Below are 25,619 nucleotides of genomic sequence, written 5' to 3'. Positions count from 1 at the left end.
GTCTTTGTAACAAAATGTTTCTTCACGTATGACATGCTCTCAAGCTTATCATTCAACAAACAAACACATAAATGAACCGACGAATTGACAACTAAATAAATACCGAGACCGTTGAACAGACAAATAAGTAATTTATCAGCACAGCAAGAGACGACAACAGGGTCATAGGCCTGCCAACGTGTCCACCTCCAATGCCCGAGTTCGTATTTCATCTGATGAATGAATTGAATGCATTCGAGGTTGCGGCATTATTAAACGAAAGACGACAGGGAATTGAAATGAATTTGGCTTTATCTTACTTTGTTTACTCTAAACGTCATGCTTAGAGCTGCATGCAATGCAGTTTATGCGTTTTGCAAAGGATGTGTCAGTGACGACCAAAGCATATAGGCAATAGCTATCAGGGGAATAATCAAAACTAGCCTTAAAGGCACACTCCCTATCGCGACTTGCTCTCAGTGCACGACAGGGATTATTTTGGTGAATTAAATTCGTAAAAGCCACTGGTGGCTGTATTCAGGACATTCATTCCTCACGAATTACCCAGTGTGCCTTGAGAGCAAGCAGGCTGTGTATTGCTATGTGTCCAAGCGGAGGGGTGGTATCTAGTCTAAAAGCCTACGTAGATCTGAGATTGTGAGTCGAACAAAAAACAAGAAAGGTAAGTTGTTGCAACGTTGTTATTGACAAAATAAGTCATTCATTCGCTCGGCTTTCTGGCGAGTGGGCGAAAACTGAAATCCATCAAGATAAGTTTATTGTGATATGTGTTTGTCTGTTCACTTAAAAGACCGTTGGGTCGACATATTTGTGACTTTAACGTATTGTTTTGTCAAGAACAACGTTACAACAATTTACCTTTCTTGTTTTTTTTATTCTGAATTTTGGAACGTTGAGAGTCTCTTTGATTTTGGATTTGTGAGTCAAACAAAAAAAGAACGTGCCTTTGAAGTTCGATTCCAATACGTGGTTCCGAGGTTAATATTATGTTGCTTAGTTAGTTTATAGGACTCTGCTGTAAGCACAATCCATAAGCGATGCGGTAATGATATGCAGAATGCGATTAAGCTACCCAGGAATACGTGTTTTCATGTAAAACAAAAAAAAATAATAAAATAAGAGCAGCCACACAAAAAGAAGAAGAAGAAGAAGAAGAAGAAGAAGAAGAAGAAGAAGAAGGAGAAGAAGAAGAAGAAGAAGAAGAAAAAGAAGAAGAAGAAAAAGAAGAAAAAGAAGAAGAAACAACAGCAACAACAACACAACAACAACGACGACGACAACAACAACAACAACAACAACAACACGTAACAATAATTCAAATTGAAACACATCATTACAACACGCGTAAACCAGGATTTAATACCAATTCCAAAGTAGGTCATGTGGTTGTAACTGATCGGGCAGAAACCCCATTCTACTACCCAACCCTCGTTTATCTTAATCTTTGCATGTCATCGTTGTCAAATATGTGTAGCACAACATAATTATGTCCGATTGATTTCTCTCATTGTTGTCCCTACGTGTTCAATCACACTCCGATCTGCACAATACTGCAACCATACAATTATCATTGTTGTCCCTACTTGTTCAATCACACTCCGATCTGCACAATACTGCAACCATACAATTATCATTGTTGTCCCTACTTGTTCAATCACACTCCGATCTGCACAATACTGCAACCATACAATTATCATTGTTGTCCCTACTTGTTCAATCACACTCCGATCTGCACAATACTGCAACCATACAATTATCATTGTTGTCCCTACGTGTTCAATCACACTCCGATCTGCACAATACTGCAACCATACAATTATTTTATAACAGGCCTAGGTTGTTTGTTTGTGTGTTTTTACAATTAGTCAAGTTTTGACTAAATGTTTACACATAGAGGGGGAATCGAGATAAGGGTCGTGGTGTGTGTGTGTGTGTGTGTGTGTGTGTGTGTGTGTGTGTGTGTGTGTGTGTGTGTGTGTGTGTATGTGTGTGTGTGTGTGTGTATGTGTGTGAATGTGTGTGAGTGTGTGTGTGTGTGTGTGTGTGTGTGTGTGTGTGTGTGTGTGTGTGTGTGTGTGTGTGTGATTTTCAATTATTGTGTATACCTGAACAAATGCATGTCAAAGGACGTAATGTTTTAGACGCACACAAAAAGCACGCAATACATAATGTTGACACGCTTTCATTCTCAAAAATAGTTGCTGTGCGTATCATACAAGTGTCCACTTTTAACACGGCATCAACACTCCTTGCTAAGGGTCAATGCCCAAATTGAATGCATTATGACGTTATATCCTTTATCAAAATGTAGAGAAATACAGTTTACGACCCTGCTTTTGAAAACTGTATTAGCTTAAGAGTTTATGACCTCGATGGTTCTATTTTCAAGCGACGCATGTTCATTGACTCTAACAATCTTCGATGTTTCTTTTTAGCAAACATTAAAAAAAATCAATTTCTTGTTTTGTTAGGGGGAGCACATACGTGTGAGTTTGTTCAACAGGCTTATAAAAAAAATCCTTCTTCTGTGAGGTGAGGTCGTATCCATTCACAAATTTTCACATCATTCACATAGTGAAACAATTCGAGTTTACTTAGCGAGACACGCATTATCCTCCTTACATTCACGATAGAAACTAGCGCTGCTTAAACTCTGTTTGACACCCGTATACTTTTTTTCGGAGTTGGCAAAAATGCGAAACACGTGGAGTCCGCATTCATTCCAGGGTATTCTGCCTGATGCTGTTTACAACGAGTTATATAAACATAATGTAAGGTATAATGTCATTTAATGCCATTGGACTGGGTGGCAGAGTGGTAACGAACTTGCGCTCGGAAGCGAGAGGTTGCGAGTTCGACCCTGGGTCAGGGCGTTAGCAATTTTCTCCCCCCTTTCCTAACCTAGGTTGTGGGTTCAAGTGCTAGTCTTTCGGATGAGACGAAAAACCGAGGTCCCTTCGTGTACACTACATTGGGGTGTGCACGTTAAAGATCCCACGATTGACAAAAGGGTCTTTCCTGGCAAATCTGTATTGGCATAGATAACAAGTCGCGTAAGGCGAAAATACAACATTTAGTCAAGTAGGTGTCGACCTCAAAGAATGAAACTGAACGCAATGCAATTTTTCAGCAAGACCGTATACTCGTAGCATCGTCAGTCCACCGCTTATGGCAAAGGCAGTGAAATTGACAAGAAGAGCGGGGTAGTAATTGCGCTTAGAAGGATAGCACGCTTTTCTGTACCGCTCTTCCTTTTAAGTTTCTGAGCGTGTTTTTAATCCAAACATATCATATCTATATGTTTTTGGAATCAGGAACCGACAAGGAATAAGATGAAAGTGTTTTTAAATTGATTTCGACAATTTAATTTTAATGATAATTTTTATATTTTTAATTTCCAGAGCTTGTTTTTAATCCAAATATAACATATTTATATGTTTTTGGAATCAGAAAATGATGGAGAATAAGATGAACGTAAATTTAGATCGTTTTAAAAACAAATATTTTTTTTTACAATTTTCAGATTTTTAATGACCAAAGTCATTAATTAATTTTTAAGCCACCAAGCTGAAATGCAATACCGAAGTCCGGGCTTCGTCGAAGATTACTTGATCAAAGTGTCAACCAATTTGGTTGAAACATGAGGGCGTGACAGTGCCGCCTCAACTTTCACGAAAAGCCGGATATGACTTCATCAAAGACATTTATCAAAAAAGTGAAACAAAAGTCAGGGGATATCATACCCAGAAACTCTCATGTCAAATTTCATAAAGATCGGTCTAGTAGTTTGGTCTGAATCGCTCTACACACACACGCGCACATACACACACACACACACACACACAGACACACAGACATACATACACCACGACCCTCGTCTCGATTCCCCCCTCTACGTTAAAACATTTAGTCAAAACTTGACTAAATGTAAAAATGTCCACCAAAATACCCGTGTGACTTGGAATAATAGGCCGTGAAAAGTAGGATATGCGCCGAAATGGCTGCGATCTGCTGGCCGATGTGAATGCGTGATGTATTGTGTAAAACAAAATTCCATCCCACACGGCATACATTAATCCCTGCGCCTTGAATATGTGCGCGATATAAATTGCATAAAAATAAAAATAAAAAAGAAATCCCTGCGCTTAGAACTGTACCCACGGAATACGCGCGATATAAGCCTCATATTGATTGATTTAATTAAAGGGACAGGTTGAAAAATTAGGCATCGCCTAAAACCTTCATAATAAAGTTTTGAATCTGAATCTGAATCTGAATCTGAATCCTTCTGCTTTATGTTCCATCTGTAAACTTGAAGGGGTCTTTATTTATTCTCGATAATCACCTTGCAACAGAACGATAACCACCAAACAACCGGCTTCTTCTTCTTTGTTCACGGGCTAAAACTCCCACGTTCACTCATGTGGACATGTTTTAATACAAATTACAGCATGCGATTATTTGATATATTTGTTATCAAAACCTCGCCATATTGAGATACTAATGTATGAAACCTGCATGCAACTGAGGTTAAAAAAAAAAGAAGATACTAATGTATGAGCTTTTAAAGATAGCACGATCTTGAAATGTGCCATCCAGTCGTGTCGAATCTCTGCCTGTCTCTGTCTGTCCGATTCTCTCGGTTTCTCTATCTGGGCCTGTCTCTGTCTCTGAGTCTGCCTGCCTGTCTGTTTGTCAGATCTAGAGTTGTCTTTCTGTCTCTGTCTCTCTTTCTTTCTGTGTTGCTCTACCTGAGAGATGAATGAGCTTTTAAAGATAGACCATTCTGGAAATGTGCCATCCAGTCATGTCGAATCTCTGCCTGTCTCTGTCTATCCGATTCTCTCGGTTTCTCCATCTGGGCCTGTCTCTATCTCTGAGTCTGCCTGCCTCTCTCTTTGTCAGAGTGGTCTTTCTGTCTCCGTCTCTGTCTCTCTGTCTTTGTGTGTTGCTCTACCTGAGAGATGTATGCGCTTTTAACGATAGCACATTCTGGAAATGTGCCATCCACGCAGTAATGACCAAGCACATCCTCTTATAATCGTGTTTATCACGTTCTAATCTTATATCTAAACAAATATTGTACCCTAAATAAGAAATTAAAATACCGGCGTCACGGTGGACCAGACGTTTATACTGTACATGCATGACGTCCATGCTTTTCATGTCACAATGTGGACTGGGTGGTTGGGTGGTAACGCACTTGCGCTCGGAAGCGAGAGGTTGCGAGTTCGACCCTGGGTCAGGGCGTTAGCAATTTCCCACCCCCCCCCCCCCTTTCCTAACCTAGGTGGTGGGTTCAAGTGCTAGTCTTTCGGATGAGACGAAAAACCGAGGTCCCTTCGTGTACACTACATTGGGGTGTGCACGTTAAAGATCCCACGATTGACAAAAGGGTTTTTCCTGGCAAAATTGTATAGGCATATATAAAAATGTCCATCAAATACCCGTGTGACTTGGAATAAAGGCCGTGAAAGGTGAATGCTCGCCCTAATAGGCTTGAGGTTTGCTTGTCGATGTGAATGCGTGATATATTGTGTAAACAATTCCATCTCACACGGCATCAATAGGTAACATGCGCCTTGAGTCGCCTTGTGTGGTGAGATATGTGCGCAATATAAATTCTCGTAAATAAAATGTTTGTTTAATGTTGTGTAACGAAGCGTTCGCAACAGTCTATTTTAGATAAACCGGTTTTTCAACGAGACGTGGTGAACAACACGTATATAAAAGGAGCTCAAGCCTTGTGCCTATTGATGTTCCATGCAAAGAGATGATCGTCCTCAACATGAACACATATGCAGTTACCGTTCCGTTTGCTGTTGCCGTTCTTATCTCCGTGGTTGCTGCACAAGGTAAAATAAAAACTATGTCACTCTGTTTCCGTTTTGACTGATATCAAACATTTGGGTACTTTCTGTACAGAAGGAGATATTTTGTTCTTGAATTCATTTCTTTACTTACACACTTCGTCCATTTGCAAAATTATGTTCACTAACATATTCCCAAACAGCACAGGAAGCAGTCGGAACGTTTTAAGAAGGCAGTCAACTTGGAAGGATGTTTTTTTCTCCGTGTAAGAGCCTGGCCAGGTCTGACATAGTAATCTTAAAGAAGGCACGACTCCTTTAATTATCTACTCTCTCTTTCTCTTTCTCTCTTTCTCTCTCTCCCTATCTCTCTTTCTCTCTGTCTCACTCACTCTCTCTCTCTCTCACTCTCTCTCTCTTTCTCTCTCTCTCTCTCTCTCTCTCTCTCTCTCTCTCTCTCTCTCTCTCTCTCTCTCTCTCTCTCTCTCCCCCCTTAAATGCACATTGTGTTGCAATCCATACAATGTAATTCTGTATCTTATATGATTGAATTTTTATTTTTTATGTCCGTCTGTCCTTATGTGTTGTATAAAGGACAGGGTGGAAGAATAGACTTTGCCTAAAACCTTTATCCTTTTGTAATAAAGTTCTGAGTCTGAGTCTGAGTCTGAGTCTCTCTCTCTCTCTCTCTCTCTCTCTCTCTCTCTCTCTCTCTCTCTCTCTCTCTCTCTCTCTCTCTCTCTCTCTCTCTCTCTCTCTCTAGTTCTCTCAAACATTCGGAAACAGGGTGACCGCTAACGTTCCATAATAAGCCATTGTTTTTATTAGTAAAATTATAATCACACTTGAGAGTAACGTTTTAGATATAAATTTCACATGTGACTGTTTTTCCCGCTAAACAGATTGTGCCTCTAACCCTTGCCTCAATGGTGGCACCTGCACTGACGGTATGGACAGTTTCACGTGCACCTGTGCCCCTGGTTATGACGGGATTGGCTGTGAAATTGGTAAGTGTGAGTTTACCTTATGACAAACACTGTTAAGTTGTGGTTTGTTTTGAAATGTCCTGTACAAACTCACCTATGTATTGTATATATGGGGACTACACAATGTTCTATTTTAAAACCACATTGGGAATCCCATCACACCCTCAAAGTAAAGATTTGAATTTATGTTTCATGTGTTACTTTTTCTTATTAAACAGATATCGACGAATGTGCCTCTAACCCTTGCATCAGTGGTGACATCTGCAATGACGGTGTGAACAGTTTCACGTGCACCTGTGCCCTGGGTTATACCGGGCCTGGCTGTGACGTTGGTAAGTGTGAGTTTACCTTATGACAAACACTGTTAAGTTGTGTTTTTTTTGGGGGAAATGTCCTGTACAAACTCACCTATGTATTGTGTGTATGGGGACTACACAATGTACTATTTTAAAACCACATTGGGAATCCCATCACACCCTCAAAGTAAAGATTTGAATTTATGTTTCTTGTTAAACAGATATCAACGAATGTGCTTCTGACCCTTGCGAAAATGGTGGCACCTGCACTGACGCTGTCAACAGTTTTACTTGCGCGTGTTCCCCTGGTTTTGCCGGGAGTCGCTGTGATACTGGCAAGTGTGAATTTTGCCTTTTTGATTGATTGATTGATTTATTGATTGATTGATTAATCAATTGATCGACTGATTGCATTTAACTTAAAGAAAACTTGTTAGTCTCGTTATGACAGTAACACTGCTTTACAGAAGAACAGTTCAGGTGTGAATCTGACCTTATACGATTCTCATTATTCACAGCGGTCAACGCGTGTGACAGCAACCCGTGTGAAAATGGAGGTACCTGCAACAACTTTGGCACCTACTACACATGTGACTGTCCACCTGGGTACTCTGGACTCACCTGTCAGGAGAGTAAGTAGAGCCACACATGTTGACACCAGCAGACACAACGATATTATTTCATATATGATAAAGAATTGTCCTTTTGTATTTATTATGTAAATAAGAGAAATTACAGGTGTGTGCTTTTCTGCACCACATGCAAATGACAAGAGTCTGTGTACAAACAGCATACACACAGATACCATGTTTGTTATCACCTAGTTATTGATTGATTAAACGGGCACGCTACCATAACAAGAAAATGAAAAAAAAGGAAGATAGTAAGTAGAGCGATAGTGAAGTAAAATAAAACGAAAACTCAAGGTACGAATAAAGAAGTTAATGATTGATGGCCGGTCTGTCAGACAGATGGATGGAGGAATATAGGGATTAGTAGTGAGCAAGTGAGTGAGCGAGTGACTGAATGATTCACATAATGCGATGGTCTACACTGTATAAAGACAAACAATGCATCCCCTTCATTATCTAACACTTCTGTTTTTATCTCTTTTATCCCATTCTCACTGCAGACAAAGAGATCCACAGAGAGAAACACAGAAGAAACGAAGAAGCGCTGCACATAATTTAAATCCTTTTGAGTTGAATTTGCGCATTTTTAATTTGTTTCTTCCCTAAAAGCTTTTATTTGTAAGAAAAGAAAATTGTCTTCCATTGTTTTTAAAACAGTGTTTACTCATTCATAAAACTGTCACGCACTCACATAAATGTGTAAGTGCTTTATTGTAAATGCGATTTTTTTTCGATTTTGTAAAGCGCTTAGAACTAAAATAGTATGTGTGCTATATAAACATCCGTATTGTTTGTATTATCATTATCATTTGATGTGCGTTCTCAACGTTACTAGACAGACAGTATTCTTTAGATTTGAACAGGAACATTTTTTCCACCGTACACTCGTTCATTGAACGTTCAGGCCGCTTTGGGCAAGTCAGAATAAATGCTCTACAAGCCGGACAACAACTTTAACTTCTGCACATCTCCTACCCATCCCTCTTCTTTTATTCATCTTCTTTCCCTCCTTCCTTCCTTTACTGTCTTTCTTTATAATCATTATGCAACGTTCATTACGTTATTAATAGATTTGGTTTATTGAGACACATTTTTCACCCGTTACCGCCTTATGTTGTACTGTCATGCAGGGACACCACTATAAGCTTCTAGCTTGTTGCTGTTTCTGTGAACTTTGTATACATGTCATGATTGTAACCCTTGTTAAAATAAACTTATGTTTAAACCAACGTGTGCGCCAGTAACCCATGTGCAAATGGCGTTACCTGTAATAACTTCCGTAGTAATAACTTGTACCTGCATTAATGGATACTCAGGGTCACAATGTCTATACCGTAAGTTGTGCTTGCCTATCTGTTAACTTACCTTGCCTGTCTTAGAATCACTGAGGTAGATTGCTTCTGATTGTGTTGTTTCAGAAGTCATTTCTCTATAGATACTGCACACGTTTCTGTTGAAATACCTGCAACACAACAAATACCTTGTATTTTTGAAGATGCATGCATGTCCGTCCGTTTTTACAAGACAAACTTGTTCGCTGGGTTGACAGGTTAATGATTGCAATATACATTATATATATACACAAACAAATAAGAAAAAAATAACCAAACCAAGCCTTCACGTATATATATCTTTTGCTCTGCTAACAGATTTTTAAAATCCCGGAAGTAAGACTCTGTTTCTTTCACAACTTTGATTATATATATATACGTGAAGAGAATTAATAAGCTGCTTTATGCTATCTGTTGGACAATAGATGTAATCAAGATCCTACACAGTTAACATACACACAGTAAAAGATCACACTATTATTGCCGTTTCTGGCCACTCACGTGACATTTACTAATTCAGTAACTGATTTAATCATAGTATTTTACAAAATCATCTCAAATCAAGTTTTGGACATGAAACGCAATGCACATATTTACAGTTCTTGTTTCTGTTCGAGAATTATTTTACAATTGTATTTTCAGGATATGTACAAACACATTTTCTTGTGGGAGCTGTGTGCGTCCCGATAATAACACGAACAGAACAGCACAATACTTTTGTACCAATTTGCAAAAGGTGCTACGGCATTCCTCTTTAATAAAAAAGGCGTCTCGGCATTTTTGTTGTTGCTTTGGTGCCTCTTTAACAAATGCCATTACACTCCCATTTATTGCGCATATATTGTACTAGAGGAATACCCGGCTTCGCCGGGGTGAATCGCGAGACAGAGACAGACAGCGTGGCGGTTCACCACAATCACCTTTGAAGGCGAAGTCCTGTCAAACGGGATTGAGAATTTTAGAGCTTATTTCTTAGCCCTATATTATCTGTTGTGGCTTCTCAAATGCCAGAACATACAGACAGATAAAATGATGATAAAATCGTTTATTTAACGTCACTCTGTAAAAACATTGGCGACATTTGAACACACACAGGCACGCACACAAACTTTCCCTTTATGTACAGTGGTTCACCACCCTCCCGCCCCCCGCACACTCTCGCTCATCTAATTAAAAATGGTGTTAAGAGATACTTGGATATAAAATGGTATTTGTAAAAGTTCTGATAAAAATATATAGTAGCTGTATGAGAAGCAATGGCGTCAGCCGCAGCAATGTCTCTTCATATCCAGGGACCAAGTGGGTGCGTGTGCATAAGTCCAGCGATAAGTTTGGGACCTTGCCACCCAAGGTCTTTATTAAAACTTAAAAGATAGCTTAATTTTTCCTTTGAGGTATTTGGCAGAATATTTCTATTTGAGTTTATAAACTGAGTCAGGGGTTGAAAGTGGAATGAGTTCAAAGCACACTCCAAAGTCAAATGAGCAATGGTGAGGTCGGATTGACAGGTGCATTTAAGCTCTAGAGATTGGTAATTCCCAGCTTCTGCCCTTAGGCGGTTAATCCTTTTTATTACACGTGGGCATGCATTATAGGTGTTCATCTGTTTTGATGGGGCTTCCCGGATGAGCCAACCAGAGCTTATAGCCGTGTGCATGTATTTGTTCCTCCATTCTCTCCAGAGAAGAGAGTCTGTAAGGCTACTGATCTCAGAAGCAGACAATGGCAGGTCTACCTCGGAGGCGCCTATGCCTTGGGCAGCTTCTTTAGCGGCTTTGTCCGCTTTCTCGTTTCCAGGCACGTTCACGTGTGCTGGACACCAGACCAGGTTAATCTCGCTTCCTTTTTTTATAATTTTATTTGCCAGCTCCTTTATGGCAATGACAAGATCATGTCTTTTTGATCTTTTGTTAGATCTTAATGCTTCAATGGCTGCTTTGGAGTCAGAGAATATAGCTATCTTTTGAGGAGGAGTGTTCTTGAGATTGAGATGAACAAGCGACATGCAGATGGCAAGGAGCTCAGCTGAGAAGATCGAGTTTCTGTTGCACAGTTTAAATTTCCCAGTCATGTCATCGCTGGGGATTACAAAAGCTGCGCCAGCCTTCTTGTCATCCAACACTGACCCGTCTGTGTAAACATGAACATGGCCTTTGTATACAGTATCAATGTGCTCAAGGGCTTGTATCCTGAGTAATAACTGATCATCCTTTGTAGCTGTGCAATATTCTGTGTCAAAATTCATTTCTTTCATTGTCCATGAGGGATCACGAGATATGGGGTTTTGGGCCACATCATTTGGGTCGACACTGATTTCACTAAAGAGTGAAGCATTGAATTGAGCCAGTGAGGAGAAAGTAGTGCCAAAGTGGGCCTTTTTGTTTTGGACATGATTGTAATGCGGTTGTAGCTCCTCTTTTGTTGAGTTTTGCACTGTGTTGGCTCGGACATTGTAATCTGCGCAGCACTTACGCCGCCACATGTCAAGAGGGAGGAATCCTGCTTGGTGGTATACAATGGCCTGCTTTGAATGCCTTGGGTGTCCGAGGGCAAGCCGAAGGGCACGACATTCCGCTGACTGTAGCTTATCAAGCCATTTTCGAGCCGACGAGAAGTAGGCCTCCTGTCCATATGATAGTCTTGATCTTATAAGAGCTCTGGTGATGTTTGTTAGAATAACTGGGCACTTTGCCCATGGTTGGGCAGCCAGTATTTTAAGAAGGTTGATGGTCTTATTTGCTTTGCTTAAAAGATACTTTAAGTGAGCAGTCCATAGTCCATTTGAGGTGAAAAGTACGCCCAGATATTTCACCTGCTGACTGGGTGAGACAACAGATTTATCTAGTGAGAACTGTATCTTTTCTCGATCTTCCAGTTTTCGGTTTGTAAAGACAACGAATACAGTTTTCTCGGCAGAGAGAGTGAAGCCATTCTCCCGCATATAGTTCGCAATGTTATCTATAGCTGTTTGCCAGTCTTTAGAGAATGTGTGTTCTGTTTTATAGGTTTTGTTTTGATACTCTTTGCATAGAGCAATATCATCCGCATAAAGCGTCAGTTCGGCTCCATGTGTTTTAATTGTCGATATGTCATGCAGCATAATGCTAAAAAGCAGTGGTGCTATTACTGAGCCCTGTGGCACTCCCATGTCAACTTTGCGAGTGGATGATTTGGCACCTTTATAATCAGTTTGAAAGGATCTGTTCAGTAGAAAGCTTTTTATGTATTGAAACATATTACCACTGATGCCTAATTGCTTCAATTTGAACAACAATCGTTGGTGCCATACTGTATCGTAGGCTTTTTTGATGTCAAAAAAGACAGCAAAGAGAGACTTCTTGCGTGAGAGAGCTTTCTTAATTTTGGAGGACAGTTTTACAATGTGATCCGAGACACCCCTGCCTCGACGGAAACCGGCTTGGCCCAGGGGTATTACCTTTTTTCTTTCCATTTCATCTTCTAGTCTGGATTTTAGTATTCTTTCATAGATTTTGCTCAGGTGGGAGGTCAGAGATATGGGGCGCCAGTTGGAAGGGTCAGCTCTTGGTTTTCCAGGCTTTAAAATGGGGATCACAACAGCCTCTTTCCAAGCTGTGGGAATCAGGCCAGACTTCCAGCATGTTGAATAAAAATCCAGTAAAAGATTTAATCCTTGGTTTGGTAAATGTTGTATGACCTGATAGTTTATTGGATCAGAACCACAGGCGGATCGGACTTTTGTCACCGATGCTATAGCCGTTTTCAGTTCTTGAATGGATAAGGGAGCATTTATTTTTAAGGAAGGGTTGAGTTCTGGGTCGTTTAAGTCCTGTTTATCCTCCCACGTCTTACGGAAGAGTTCCTGCTCACATAACTGTTTATCTGTTTGGCTTGCTGCTGCAAAAATATCTGCAAACAGTTCTGCTTTTTCAGGAAGGCTTTCATATTTTTTTCCTTCGTGCATAAGAGGACGTTCAGCCTGCTTGTGTCTGCATTTGAATTTCCTTATTTTGGTCCAAATTTTTCCAGCATCTCTGTAATCGCTCACTTTGCTGGACATGTTTTCAAAATATTCTTTTTTTGCTTTGTCTATAATTTTGTCACATTGTTCTTCAGTTGATTTCATATTTCATCGGGGTCATTTTTGTCCTCAGACTCAGCACGAGTAATTCACTGCAGTTGCTGGCCCGTAGAGTGCGTCTTTCACAAGCAGACATGCTGATTACATAGCGACTGCTTTAACGTACCTCGAGCTTACATAGCCAAGTCAGTGCTCGAAATACGATTTCTTCCCGAATTCCTGATGGTAAAGGGGGACAATCACATTTTGTGTGTGTTTTAACACACGACACAGCTCTTTTGGCATAGACCCAGAGAGGGCTTTTTTAACTGCCCTTGGTGGCTTTTCCACTCGCCCTGCAGGAGTCCTCGTGATTCTCGGGAGAGAAGTGAAAGTCACTAGAGGGTGAGCTTCAGCTCACTCTTTGTCAAGGGCCGCTTTTGTCATCCCTTCTTTTTCTTTTAACAGTGCGAGACGCCTGCTCATACCAAAGCTCATTTTCTAGTCATTTCGCTTTTAGAGGGTCCTCTACCAAGGTCGCTCACAACTACACACAAACACACTGCTCTCTGAGTACTCCTCACTGCATTTGAACACCAAAAGGCCCTCACAATGGCCACTGCCACCTTTGTCATAAGCGACAAACCACCTTTGGCTACCTCTACCCCTGCTGAATCTATGGACAGCACATTGTGTTGCACACCCCGAAAAAGGTTAAGAGATTCCGATAGCTTCTCTCCAACAAGCTCAAAAAAGACAAAAGAGAGCTCAAACAACCACTCTGACGCTGACGCCAGTGTCAATAACCAGAACGCAGCAGTGCCCTCAGAAGACGGGAACATTTCACCTTCCCAAAGCACAGAAGGTGATGACATTTTTAAAACTCAACGCCGCCGTCAGCGGAAGAAAAAAGCACCCATTGCTAACAGTGATGCCGAACAGGCTCTGCCTCAGCCACAGTCAAAAGTCTCACAACCAGTCAAAACTGGGCCCCCTAGACACACAAAGTCAAAAAAGGTGACACCAAGTCTTCCTCCAACCTTTGCACAATACCCAGTCATTCTCACCAACGCGGCTACAGGTCCAGCTATGTTCTCGAAACTTGGGCCATCACTCCAGTGTCGTGTTTTGGTTGACGCGGTCGGTCAGATAGAAGGTGTACGACCTCTGCCCTCGGGCAAATTCTTGATTGCCTGCTGCAATGAAAAACAACAACATAAACTTGCCAATCTCACCAGTCTCGCTCAAGTGCAAATAAGATGCACTATACCAGAGGCAACAACGGAAGGTGTCATCAGACCCATCCCACTCTCTGAAGACCTTGATAAACTTCAACAATCTCTTGAGAAAGTAAAATCTCTTCAGAGGTTAAAAAACCAGAAGGGGGAACTTACTCAAGCTGTCAAAATCACTTTTTTTTAAAGAAAACGCTACCAGATACAGTGAAGATAGTGAAAACCTTCTTTGCTGTCGAACCCTATGTGGCCCCAGTCAGAAGGTGTACTAAGTGCCAGAGATTGGGACATGGCTCCAAACAATGTAAAGCCAGACAAGACAAATGCCCAAGATGCGGTCAAAAGAAAGACCACCCAGTTGACAACTGTCCAAATGACAAACACTGCCTAAACTGTGGCGGTCCCCACTCGGCAGCTTACTTAGGCTGTCCTGAGCTAGTGCTCCGAAGAACAGCAAACAAAATCCGAGCAGCCAAATACATCCCAAATGCAGAAGCAATAAGAAGAGCAAAGTTTGAAATAATGAAAAAACAAAAGAAAGACCCAGATACATCTAATGACTCTGATTCAGAAGTCGATGAGTGCTGGGTGCTGAAAATGGCAGGGGGGAAAAGTGCTCCTCGCGGTGCCAGCAAAGCAAAGAGAAACCTGGCTACCTCCCCAGCTTTCGTGGCTGAGATTGAAAAACAGGATTATAGCACTATCTGGCCAGAACCAACAACAAGCCGCATACGCACAGGAAATCAAGGCGGACCAAGCAACCCTCGTAGTGAAAACCCCATTTCAGAGCAAAATATCGCCCTCCAGAGACCTGGACAAAGAACTGGCATAAACCCTATTAATAATGAGTCTACTGTTGCCCAGAAACTAAAATCAACACACAATGTAAAAAAGGCCCCCACAAAAGCAGCAGACAAAACAAAGACAAACAAACAGCCAACAACAAACAATGAGAAAAAGGTTGCTGATGCAGAATCTCAAACTTCCCCCTCACACGATTATGATGACTTGTTCATGGATGAACCAAAGTTGATGATTGTTGAGGAAGATGAAACACAAAACACACCAAAGCCACAGTCCGAAGACTGCCTCAGACAACATATTTTAAAAGAAAGCTATGCAAAGATGAAGATGATGAGCGCCGAGAACTGCGGTGAGGTGTTCAAATTCGTCACTGGCATCCTAGCTGCACTTATTGAAGCAAAAACGAATGAAAGCCCCGAAAATGTTCTGACACTTCTGACAGGGCTATATACTGAAATATTTAAGCCAAAGGAAAATCCAACTCCACCAGCCTTAAATAAGATACTTACCACTCAATGCGCTCTTCTCGGCATTCAGGGAGGCAGATCTGTAACAGAGTCTCAACCCCTTGACAACACAATGACATAGAGAGTTGAGGGGCAGATCAAACGGTCACAACAGACTTTAGGTCTTCTGTGATTGAAATGGATTCAAGAATAAATATACTGCAGTGGAACTGTCGTTCCCTTAACACTGCTCTACCGTACCTTATTAATTATCTTAACCAAAACAACATGTTCAATGTATTATTGATACAGTCCCCACTCTGTCATGCGGGAAAACTCCCCTTCATATCTGGTTTCTTTTACCCACCCGTCACAGATTATCAGGTTGATGATACGAGCGGAGCACAAACTATCAAGTACACAGTAACCTATGTCAGAGACAATCTGAAGTACAATGTTCACCCAACCCCTGTTCCGGCCGACACAAAAATACATTCAAACCTAGTTGAACTTCTGCTGAATGATGGCCCATCCATCTTCTTATTAAACATATATAACAGAAACATTACCAAAGGCCCGATTTTCAGCTGGCTCCCAGAGCTCGACGGAAGACGCACCTGGGTGATCGGAGGAGATGTTAATGGCCGAAACCCCCTGTGGGATGCCAACTTCCCCGATCAGACATGTGCCGTGGGAAAGAGCCTTGCCACCTATATAACGCAATCAAATGTGTACTTACTAAATGACGGATCAGCAACCAGAATACCCGATATCTCAAACCAACACCCCTCCGCCATTGACATAACCTTGGTTCGTCCCACTCTCGGATTAACAACGGACTGGTGCGTTGTGTCAGATAAATTAAAAAGCGACCACTTACCAATCATGATATCCATTATTGGGAAATCACCACACACAGAGCCAGGTCCAAAAGCCTTAAAATACAATTATAAAAAGGCGGACTGGGCAGTTTTCAAGGACGCTGTCACTAAGTCTGCCGATGCACATACCCTCTTGGATGGCAATCCAGAGTCCCAAGAAAGTATCGACAACAAATATAAACAGCTAAGATCAAACCTGCTGAATGCAATGGAATTGTCAATCCCCAAAACAAAACCTTTTATCGGACCCAGTAGAACTGATCAGAGCCCATGGTGGACAGAAGAATGCAGAACAGCCATCAGGTTAAAAAGAACTGCAAAAGAGAAGTATGATCGCTTCAGGTCTGCACAAAACCATACAGACAGACAAAAGCCGCTAGACCCCATCACAAACAGAACTCTAAAATCCACAGGTGTTGCTCACACTCACACACAAACACACACACACACAGAGAAGCCGTATATATATATATATATATATATGTATATGTATATCTATAAATATATAGAGATAGGTGACAGTGTATTTTTCGCGTGGCTATAAATTGATTCGACCTTTTCACTTTGACAGTAAGAACAACTTACGGGTGCAAGGGAAGCGTTCTGGACAGCGCAGTGACATTCTAAAAATAGTAACGTAGAAACGGGAATATGGATTGAACCCACACGAAGGAAGGGAGATAAACGCCAAACACTGGAGAAGATAAGGAAGAGTTACTGGGAATGGTGAAATGAACAGAAAAACCAAAATCGGTTCAGCGCTGCGCGCTGAAAGCACGTGTTGAAATATCTCATCGATGATATTGTGTCCGGGGTGTAGCTAAATACGGTGTCCAAATTTGAAAAAGATCCACCGAGAACTTTGGCTTTGGTGTGTCTGTATGGGGGCCCGGGTAGCTCAGGTGGAACCAAAATCGGTTCAGCGCTGCGCGCTGAGAGCACGTATTGAAATATCTCATCGACCAGATTTTGTGCGGGGTGTATCTGAATATGGACACCAAATTTGAAGCAGATCCATCGAGAACTTTGGCCGTGCATGGCGATTACACACACACACACACACACACACACACACACACACACACACACACACACACACACACACACACACACACACACACACAGACAGACAGACAGACAGACAGACAGACAGACAGACACAAGTCGTATATATATATAGATGAATGTATTGATCGCTATGTGTGTGTGTGTGTGTGTGTGTGTGTGTGTGTGTGTGTGTGTGTGTGTGTGTGTGTGTGTGTTGTGTATGTGTGTGTTTGTGTGGCTGTGTATGTGTCTGTGTCTGCGTGTGTGTGTGTGTGTGTGTGTGTGTGTGTGTGTGTGTGTGTTTACAGAGCCTCCTCTGTGCCCCAGCCCAGAACCGATTGCACGATTGCTGGACTCTGTGATTGTTCCACAGTGTGAAGAGAACGGACTGGCAGCCTTTTACATCAGTGGATCTGCGACCAATGGAAATTTTATTTTGGTATGGACATTTAATGCTGTTTTAACATTCAGTAAATGCTTGACTAAATGATTTAATAAGGGTGGAGGGGGGCTCTGTCTCCAAAGACATGTGTGAGTTTTGTGCAAGTTTATCTCAAAAACGACTTAATGGATTTTATATAATAATGGACACTGATATTTTGGGGGCCATGTACGTGCCAGTCCAATATTTCTGCGTGTTTGGATAACGATATTTGGGGATATATCATTTTAGTTAGAAAACAACAACATTAAGCGGTACTTTTGTGGCAGCATTTAGGAAGTTACTTCCTCAAAATTCTACTAAATAGCCTTTGGTGCCGTGCAGAATATGGGATTGAACTTTTGCTTTGAACCTGAAGAAACAAGTTGAAATGAATTATTCATTTATTGTTATTTTCAAATTGGAATTAGAACCAAACCCGTTATATAATGAAAGTACAAAATGAATTTTCATCCCGTACTTTTATCATTCCATCCTGAAGAAGGCAGTTTGTCTCTGCCGAAATATTGATACAGGAAGTACGAATCTGGTCACTGCTGTGTCCTCTGTTTGTATAAATGCCAAGTCAGTCATATCAATATATTCTTCATTACTTTCGAACTGAATTAATTTAACAGAAAGCAGTACTTTATCTTAATGGATTTTACCAATTTGTTTAAATAACAACATATACGTGTTATGCATTCAGATGGTAAAGTTGTATTGCATAATTTGAATTGAATTGAATTGGAGAAAAAAGGGTTGTGCAAAACAAGTAGGAAAACGTCAGAAAGTCCACACAACTCATCATTAGGTGTAGAATCAAATGTGGGTCATACAAGTTAATCACAGGTCTTAAGCTCAGCTTTTCAAAACAGATATGTACAAAAAAACAATCTATTTGCTCGAAAGTAAGTTGTACGGATCTGCTTCTGTCAATGCACGGCACAACCAAGATGCCAGTTAATTGAGGTAGATAATTTGAAATTGACAGCAAAGTTAAATGGCTTGCTGTGCGATATCAGGTCTGTACTCGCTGTTGGTTTTTCGTGTACTATTTGCATTTTGATATTTCAACAAAAAGAAAACACAACGTGTGTATACCTGGTTCATATACCAAACCAGGTATTGCTCTGTCTATATAGTGCGACTGTATACATTCATGAGCATTTGGATACAAGGACAGTGGGTACAATGATGTAGTGTTTGTTTGTTTGATTGTTAGCTTAACGCCCAGCCGACCACGAAGGGCCATATCAGGACGGTGCTGCTTTGACATTTAACGTGCGCCACACACAAGACAGAAGTCGCAGCACAGGCTTCATGTCTCACCCAGTCACATTATTCTGACACCGGATCAACCAGTCCTAGCACTAACCCCATAATGCCAGACGCCAGGCGGAGCAGCCACTAGATTGCCAATTCTAAAGTCTTAGGTATGACCCGGCCGGGGTTCGAACCCACGACCTCCCGATCACGGGGCGGACGCCTTACCACTTGGCCAACCGTGCCGGTCTAATGATGTAGTGTCCGTTCTTGAAAACTGCATTCCAATGTGTAATACTTGTCTACAACTGTTTCAAAACAAGGCACACACTTTGCTGACTTACATTGTTAAAATTGCTTTATTGAAGACAAGGACTTGGTTTGCCCACAAACTTAAGTAGTTAGCTGACATACACAAACAGCGCGCTCTTCACCTGTGTATGTGTGTGTGTGTGTGTGTGTGTGTGTGTGTGTGTGTGTGTGTGTGTGCATAAATAAGAATACGAATAAAATGTTTTAGAATAAAACGTAGTGTTTATGAGACACGGGAAGGTAAAGAACAACATGATTTCATTGTTGTTGTTTTTTTGGAAGCAATATCGCGCTAGATGTGCCCGCTAATACACTCTGCTGGGATGCTGTTGCAATGTTATCAAAAACGCGAAAAGAAGAATAACTGTTCTTTAGACGATATGCCATGATATTATTGCTCACTAGAATAACAGAGACAAAGAAAAAACGTGGTAATAATGTTGTGTGTGTGTGTGTGTGTGTGTGTGTGTGTGTGTGTGTGTGTGTGTGTGTGTGTGTGTGTGTGTGTGCATGTCCGTGTCTTTGTGTGTGTGTGTGTGCGTGTGCGTGTGTGTATGTGTGTGTATATGTGTGTGTATGTGTGCATGTGCGTGTGTGTTGGTGTGTGTGTGTGTGTGTGTGTGTGGGTGTGTGTGTGTGTGTGTGTGTGTGTGTGTGGTCTGATGATCTCAGGTTTGCCATGGAGTGTATGTGTTCAATCCTGACACGGTCACAAGGGAAATCCTGACAACAGAATACTGTTGGACACAAATCGCAGGTCTCTACAAGCTTAAGGATTGGAAGTACGTGGTACTTATTTTGTTACTTTTGTCTCTCCATGCATCTATGTATGTGTATGTGTCTGCATGTGTCTGTCTGTTTGTCTGACTGTTTATATATCCATCCCTCCATCTACCTACTCATTAATATACATACCTACCCACCGAGCATCTATACATGCATATAGATATCTAATAATCTATATATATCGTGCTTTCTTTTTTCAAATTGTGTGTTGTTCTATTTCCTTAAAAAAATATATATATTGTCTGAATTATAACGACCAACACACTGAAATATTGCCCCTGGTTGCTGTTTACAACCGAATTTGCTGACGACGTATTACTTTGAAATTACTCAGAATTTATGTCTTTTCCAGAGTGGTGGGGATCATGCAAGGACGGGAGTTTCCCGTCAAAGATTGCTTCATTGGGAATGTGTCGAGTGAGTAAACAGTCATTCCCGTATAAAAGACTCGACTCACGGTCTTATATCCTGTCAGCGTGTGAGTTATTTCGCGAACTTATTCAATCCTTTCATTGATCAATATCTTGATTGTTTGCTTTTTACATTTAGTCAAGTTCATTAGATTTCTAGACCGTTATGTCCCAAGATGTGATGACCATAGCAAACCTCTCCCATCAGATATCGCGATATATATTATGGTTGTTAGATATCTAGACCCGGCTAAATCCGCTAAGGCAACAACCGTAGCAGACTCTCCCATCATTGTGAGGTATCGAATGCATGTTTTGAGCAAACATTCAGCTGCTCGTCTGCAGTTGGCCATTGTCAAATGAATTGAACCAAGTATCTGAAATGAAGGACGGTTAAAAAGGCTGCTCCAGACTAACAGCAAGCATACAAGCAAAGAAGCAACCAAACCAGCTATATTAAAGCATGTATATGTAAATTATGGAGATGGCAATTATAACAACCTTTGAAAAGCCTCTAGCGTACTGCAGATTTGGTCATAGCCTCCAAGTTCCCGTCTCAGTGAACGTCGCGCGACGACGAAGAAACATGTGTATGTCATGTAATGTACACATTGCAAAGCCTTTATATGTATACCATTCAGCAACGCTTGGAATCACGACGCTTCCACTCCTGACCATCATGCAGCGTTACCTGGACAGCACAGGTGAGGGGATTGGATGTCGCAGCTCGGGTTGCATGCCGACATCGAACGTCAGAGAACATATCACCTGGAACCACTGTTTTGTCATCAGCTACGGTACTAGCAGCAGCAATGCAGGTAGTTGTTTTGATAACGTAAAAATGTAGTTGTTGTCCTTTTTGACTCAACTGTGTAAACAGTGAATAATAGTACCCAATACAGTGGCGTAATGGAGAAGACATCGGCCTCCTAATCGGAAGGTTCTAGTTCAAATCCCGGCCGCGGAAGCCTCGTGGGTTAACGGTGGATATTTGTTCGATCTCCCAGGTCAATTTATGTGCAGACCTGCTAGTGCCTCCGTGTGTACAATCAAGCACAAGACCCAGTGCGCATGGACAATATCATGTAACCCATGTCAGAGTTCGGTGGGTTATAGAAACACGAATATACCCAGCATGCTTCCCCCGAAATCGGCGTATGCTGTTTGAATGGCGGGGTAGAAACGGTCATACACGTCAACATCCACTCGTGCAAAAAAAAGAGTGAACGTGGGCGTTTAAGCCCATTAACGAAGAAGAAGAAGAAGAAAAAGAAGAAGAAGAAGAAGAAGAAGAAGAAGAAGAAGAAGAAGAAGAAGAAGAAGAGATTAAAAAAAAAGTATCCAATACTGTTGAACTAATGGACGACTCACAACAGGTTGTCCCGTTCATTTCAAGAGATGTTCTTGTAGAGCTTGGAGAGGAAATAGTGTTTGGTTGTTATATGGATGGATATCCGAGACCAGCTGAAAAAAGACTTAACGTTGAGTTTTGATAAACAAAGGGAAGTAAGCTCTCTAAATACATACATGTTTGCATTACTTCCCTTTGTTTATCATATGTTTAATTAGTGCTCTTCCTCATTTCTTTCAGATTTTAACATTGATGTTTTCTCCTATGTTACTGAATTTATTCAGTTTTGAAATGTTACATACTTCTGAGGCTGGAAGACCTCCAGACATGAAGACTGACCCAAGTTGAATTTAAAGGCTACGATTGGGCAAAATAAATGAAATTGTATGTAGACCTTAATCTAGAGCTAAAGACCTGTACACACCTAGTGGGACTTGGTGTCTCCATGACATGACGCACTCCTGCTGAACCCTTATTACATGTGTATTCACCGGGTTTTTTTGTTTTCATTTTTGTTTTTCCATTTTCATTTTCATTACTTTATTGTCCTATCGCTGGGGGTACCGGCACGGTTGGCCTAGTGGTAAGGCGTCCTCGTCCGCGCCCGTGATCGGGAGGTCGTGGGTTCGAACCCCGGCCGGGTCATACCTAAGACTTTAAAATTGGCAATCCAGTGGCTGTTCCGCCTGGCGTCTGGCATTATGGGGTTAGTGCTAGGACTGGTTGGTCCGGTGTCAGAATAATGTGACTGGGTGAGACATGAAGCCTGTGCTGCGACTTCTGTCTTGTGTGTGGCGCACGTTATATAGCACCGCCCTGATATGGCCCTACGTGGTCGGCTGGGCGTTAAGCAAACAAACAAACAAACAAACAAACCCATCGCTGGGAAATTCGGGTCGGTTCCTCCCAGTGGAAAGCTATCAGCAACGGAGTCGCCACCTGCACTTACGGCAGAATGACCAATGTCTTTTACGTGCCATTGTGATGACACGGAGGTGGGACATGGCTTCCGTCTCTGGGTCTGCACATAAAGTTGACCCGTGTCCGTCCCGGCCCGAATTCGAACCTGCGACCTTCCGATCACAAGTCCAGTGCTTTAAAAACTGAGCTACCGGGCTTCACACACCGGGTTTGCACACCTTGTCAAACGCTCCCTGTAGATATGGGTGTAGGCAGAGGTATTTAATTTAATTTCATTGACTCTATTATCCCAGTGCTGGGAAAATCGGGTCGCTTACTCCCAGTCATAGACCATTTATCCTGGACCGCCAACTGGCTCTCTCTCCGCTAAATCTCTCTATTACGAGGTAGCGGCTTCTCGCATTTAGGAACCTACGCTTACAAGCCTTTCGGAAATCAGGGGGACGTGATATCCGGTGTCGATTGTAAACATGGAAGAAGTTGCCGAGGTAAGTTCTGAAAATGCTAAAATAAACTCAGCAAAAGTGCACATGGAACATGTTTTTCGATGAGTTTTGTCAAGTTTAGTTTGGAGTTTTGGAAAATCCAGTTCATTGTCACTTCCCATTGTCACGAATAACTGGAGCGTACTTTCTTTTCACTGTCTTCGAATCGCTGGCCTTTCAAACCGGACGCTAAGCGCCCCTGAAAGGCGGCGTCGTAACCTCGAAGGGTCACGTGACGAGTTGGCGGTCCAGGCTATTTGGTCTATGCTCCCAGTGGAAAGTCAGCAGCAATAAGAGTCGCGCTATCCATTGGTGTGTGCGTGGTCAGCCACCTGCACTGTTGGCAGAATGACCGATGCCTTTTACGTACCACTGTGGTGACACGGTGGTGGGACATGGATACCGTCTCTGAGTCTGCACATAATGTTGATCAATGTCCCTCCTTGCCGGGATTCAAACATGTGACCTTTAGATCACAAGTCAAGTGGTGCGGTCTATCAACTGAGCTACCTGGCCCCCAGGTCAGAAAGTTACCTATGTATTTAGCGGGTTTATTCACACCTTCTAAAACACTATGTGCAGAGCTTGGTGTGGGGATGCTGGGGGATGCCAGAAAGGTAGCTGTGTACCTGGACGGACGTCTGTCACGGTGCCGTGAACAAGTTCTACCTGACTCGTACCGCCCCAATGACGCTGACCAGACCTGCTTCGTCGCCCTTGGTGATGGGGCCAACTGTCAGGTTTGTACTTGTGAGCACGTAGATAATCACTCACATATTATCATCCTACACATGACACCTGAGAGGGACCATCCATGTCATAGCATCATCATATCGTATGTATATCATGTTAAGGCAGTCAACAGGTCAAGCTATGTGAGTGGCTGTGCACGCGGAAGTCCTTTTGCGACTTTAAGTTCTGATGAGATTTCCGCGACAACAAAGAATTTTCTGAACGAGACACATCTTTGCTGAGCTAACATTTTTAAAAATTTCACTAAACGACAAATGTATCGATGATACAGGACGACCTTTGCCAATAGACACTTTCTTTTAACATTAATCATATACAAGAAAACAAAACAAAACATTGTTCGCATAAAAAACAAACACGTAAACTACTGAAGAAAAAGCTGACACCTTACAACCACAAGCGTTTGGCAAATGTCACTGCTCCTTTGTTTATAAATAATGAAGTAAAAAAACACACACCTGATGGCCAAACATAAAAACCCTCCACGCTCAGAGGATTTCTCAGTAACAGAATTTACAACGCTAACGTTCAACACAGCATAATGCTGCACGAAGTTTTAGCGCTGAATATTAGGTAAAGAAAACATAAAACATTGTGCTGTCTACTTTTGGCTCAATTCAGGAAGGCCTTTACGGTCAAAAACAACAATCCAACACGAAAACAAGTGCCTACGCGACACTACTAAGCAAGGGGACTATCTTTGTGTGTGTTTTGTGTTTCAGAGTTCGGATGCCAGCGCACCGGTGTTCTGCATGACCGACACCGATGAAACAGTCCTGGTGGCTTTCACCACCCCGAACCAGAACTGCGATGAAACAAAGAACACGTTCCAAGTCGATCTCGTATAGGTGACGGACAGATTGATATGTTGACAACCTTTTCCCACAACAGTGGTTTTTTGTTGATTTTGTTGTTGTTGTTGATACAATTTTCGCATCAATAAAATCTATTCATCTCTGTTTGTGTGTGGTGTGTGTATGGGTGTGTGTGTGTGTGTGTGTGTGTGTGTGTGTGTGTGTGTGAATGTGTGAGTGAGAGTATGTGAGTTAGTGTGTGTGTGTGAGGGGCTGTCAGTGTGTGTGCGAGTGCATGGAACAAAGAACATGCAATCCACGTCAGAGATCGGTGGCTTATGGAAACACGAAACTACAAAGCATGCATCCCCCCGAAAGTGGCATATTGCTGACTAAATGGCGGTGTAAAAACGGTCATACACGTAAAGCGTGAGAGGTTTACTCCTTGAAAGAATAATAAGAAGAAGGAGACTGTTCGCCGAGTGATGCACGTGCACGGTTTACTCTGCAGGACAGTATGTGCGGGAGAAGGGGCAGGTGGCTGCTTTTTCTCAGTCTCAGGACCAGGTCAAACTGCTTGCTCTGTGCCACTGTCATGTGGTTCTTCCAGCCT

The 25,619-nt window shown here is 41.9% G+C and overlaps 2 protein-coding genes across 2 annotated transcripts; both read left to right on the top strand.

The window, feature by feature from the left end:
* The first annotated feature begins 5,773 nt into the window (after window positions 1-5,773).
* Window positions 5,774-7,456, top strand: LOC138977236 (fibropellin-3-like). The gene is made up of 4 exons (XM_070350142.1): window positions 5,774-5,855; window positions 6,713-6,817; window positions 7,015-7,128; window positions 7,314-7,456. The coding sequence occupies exons 1-4, from the start codon at window positions 5,774-5,776 to the stop codon at window positions 7,454-7,456; spliced, it is 444 nt and encodes a 147-aa protein (XP_070206243.1).
* Window positions 7,457-7,612: 156 nt separating this feature from the next.
* Window positions 7,613-25,169, top strand: LOC138976298 (uncharacterized). Its single transcript, XM_070349145.1, has 7 exons — window positions 7,613-7,724; window positions 17,816-17,946; window positions 20,179-20,288; window positions 20,645-20,709; window positions 21,344-21,520; window positions 24,042-24,199; window positions 24,935-25,169. The coding sequence occupies exons 4-7, from the start codon at window positions 20,658-20,660 to the stop codon at window positions 25,058-25,060; spliced, it is 513 nt and encodes a 170-aa protein (XP_070205246.1). The 5' UTR covers window positions 7,613-7,724; window positions 17,816-17,946; window positions 20,179-20,288; window positions 20,645-20,657; the 3' UTR covers window positions 25,061-25,169.
* The last annotated feature ends 450 nt before the right edge of the window (window positions 25,170-25,619 follow it).

The sequence above is a fragment of the Littorina saxatilis genome, linkage group LG9, assembly GCF_037325665.1.
Source record: "Littorina saxatilis isolate snail1 linkage group LG9, US_GU_Lsax_2.0, whole genome shotgun sequence".
Classification (NCBI taxonomy): domain Eukaryota; kingdom Metazoa; phylum Mollusca; class Gastropoda; order Littorinimorpha; family Littorinidae; genus Littorina; species Littorina saxatilis.
This window is presented reverse-complemented; position numbering and strand designations above follow the sequence as displayed.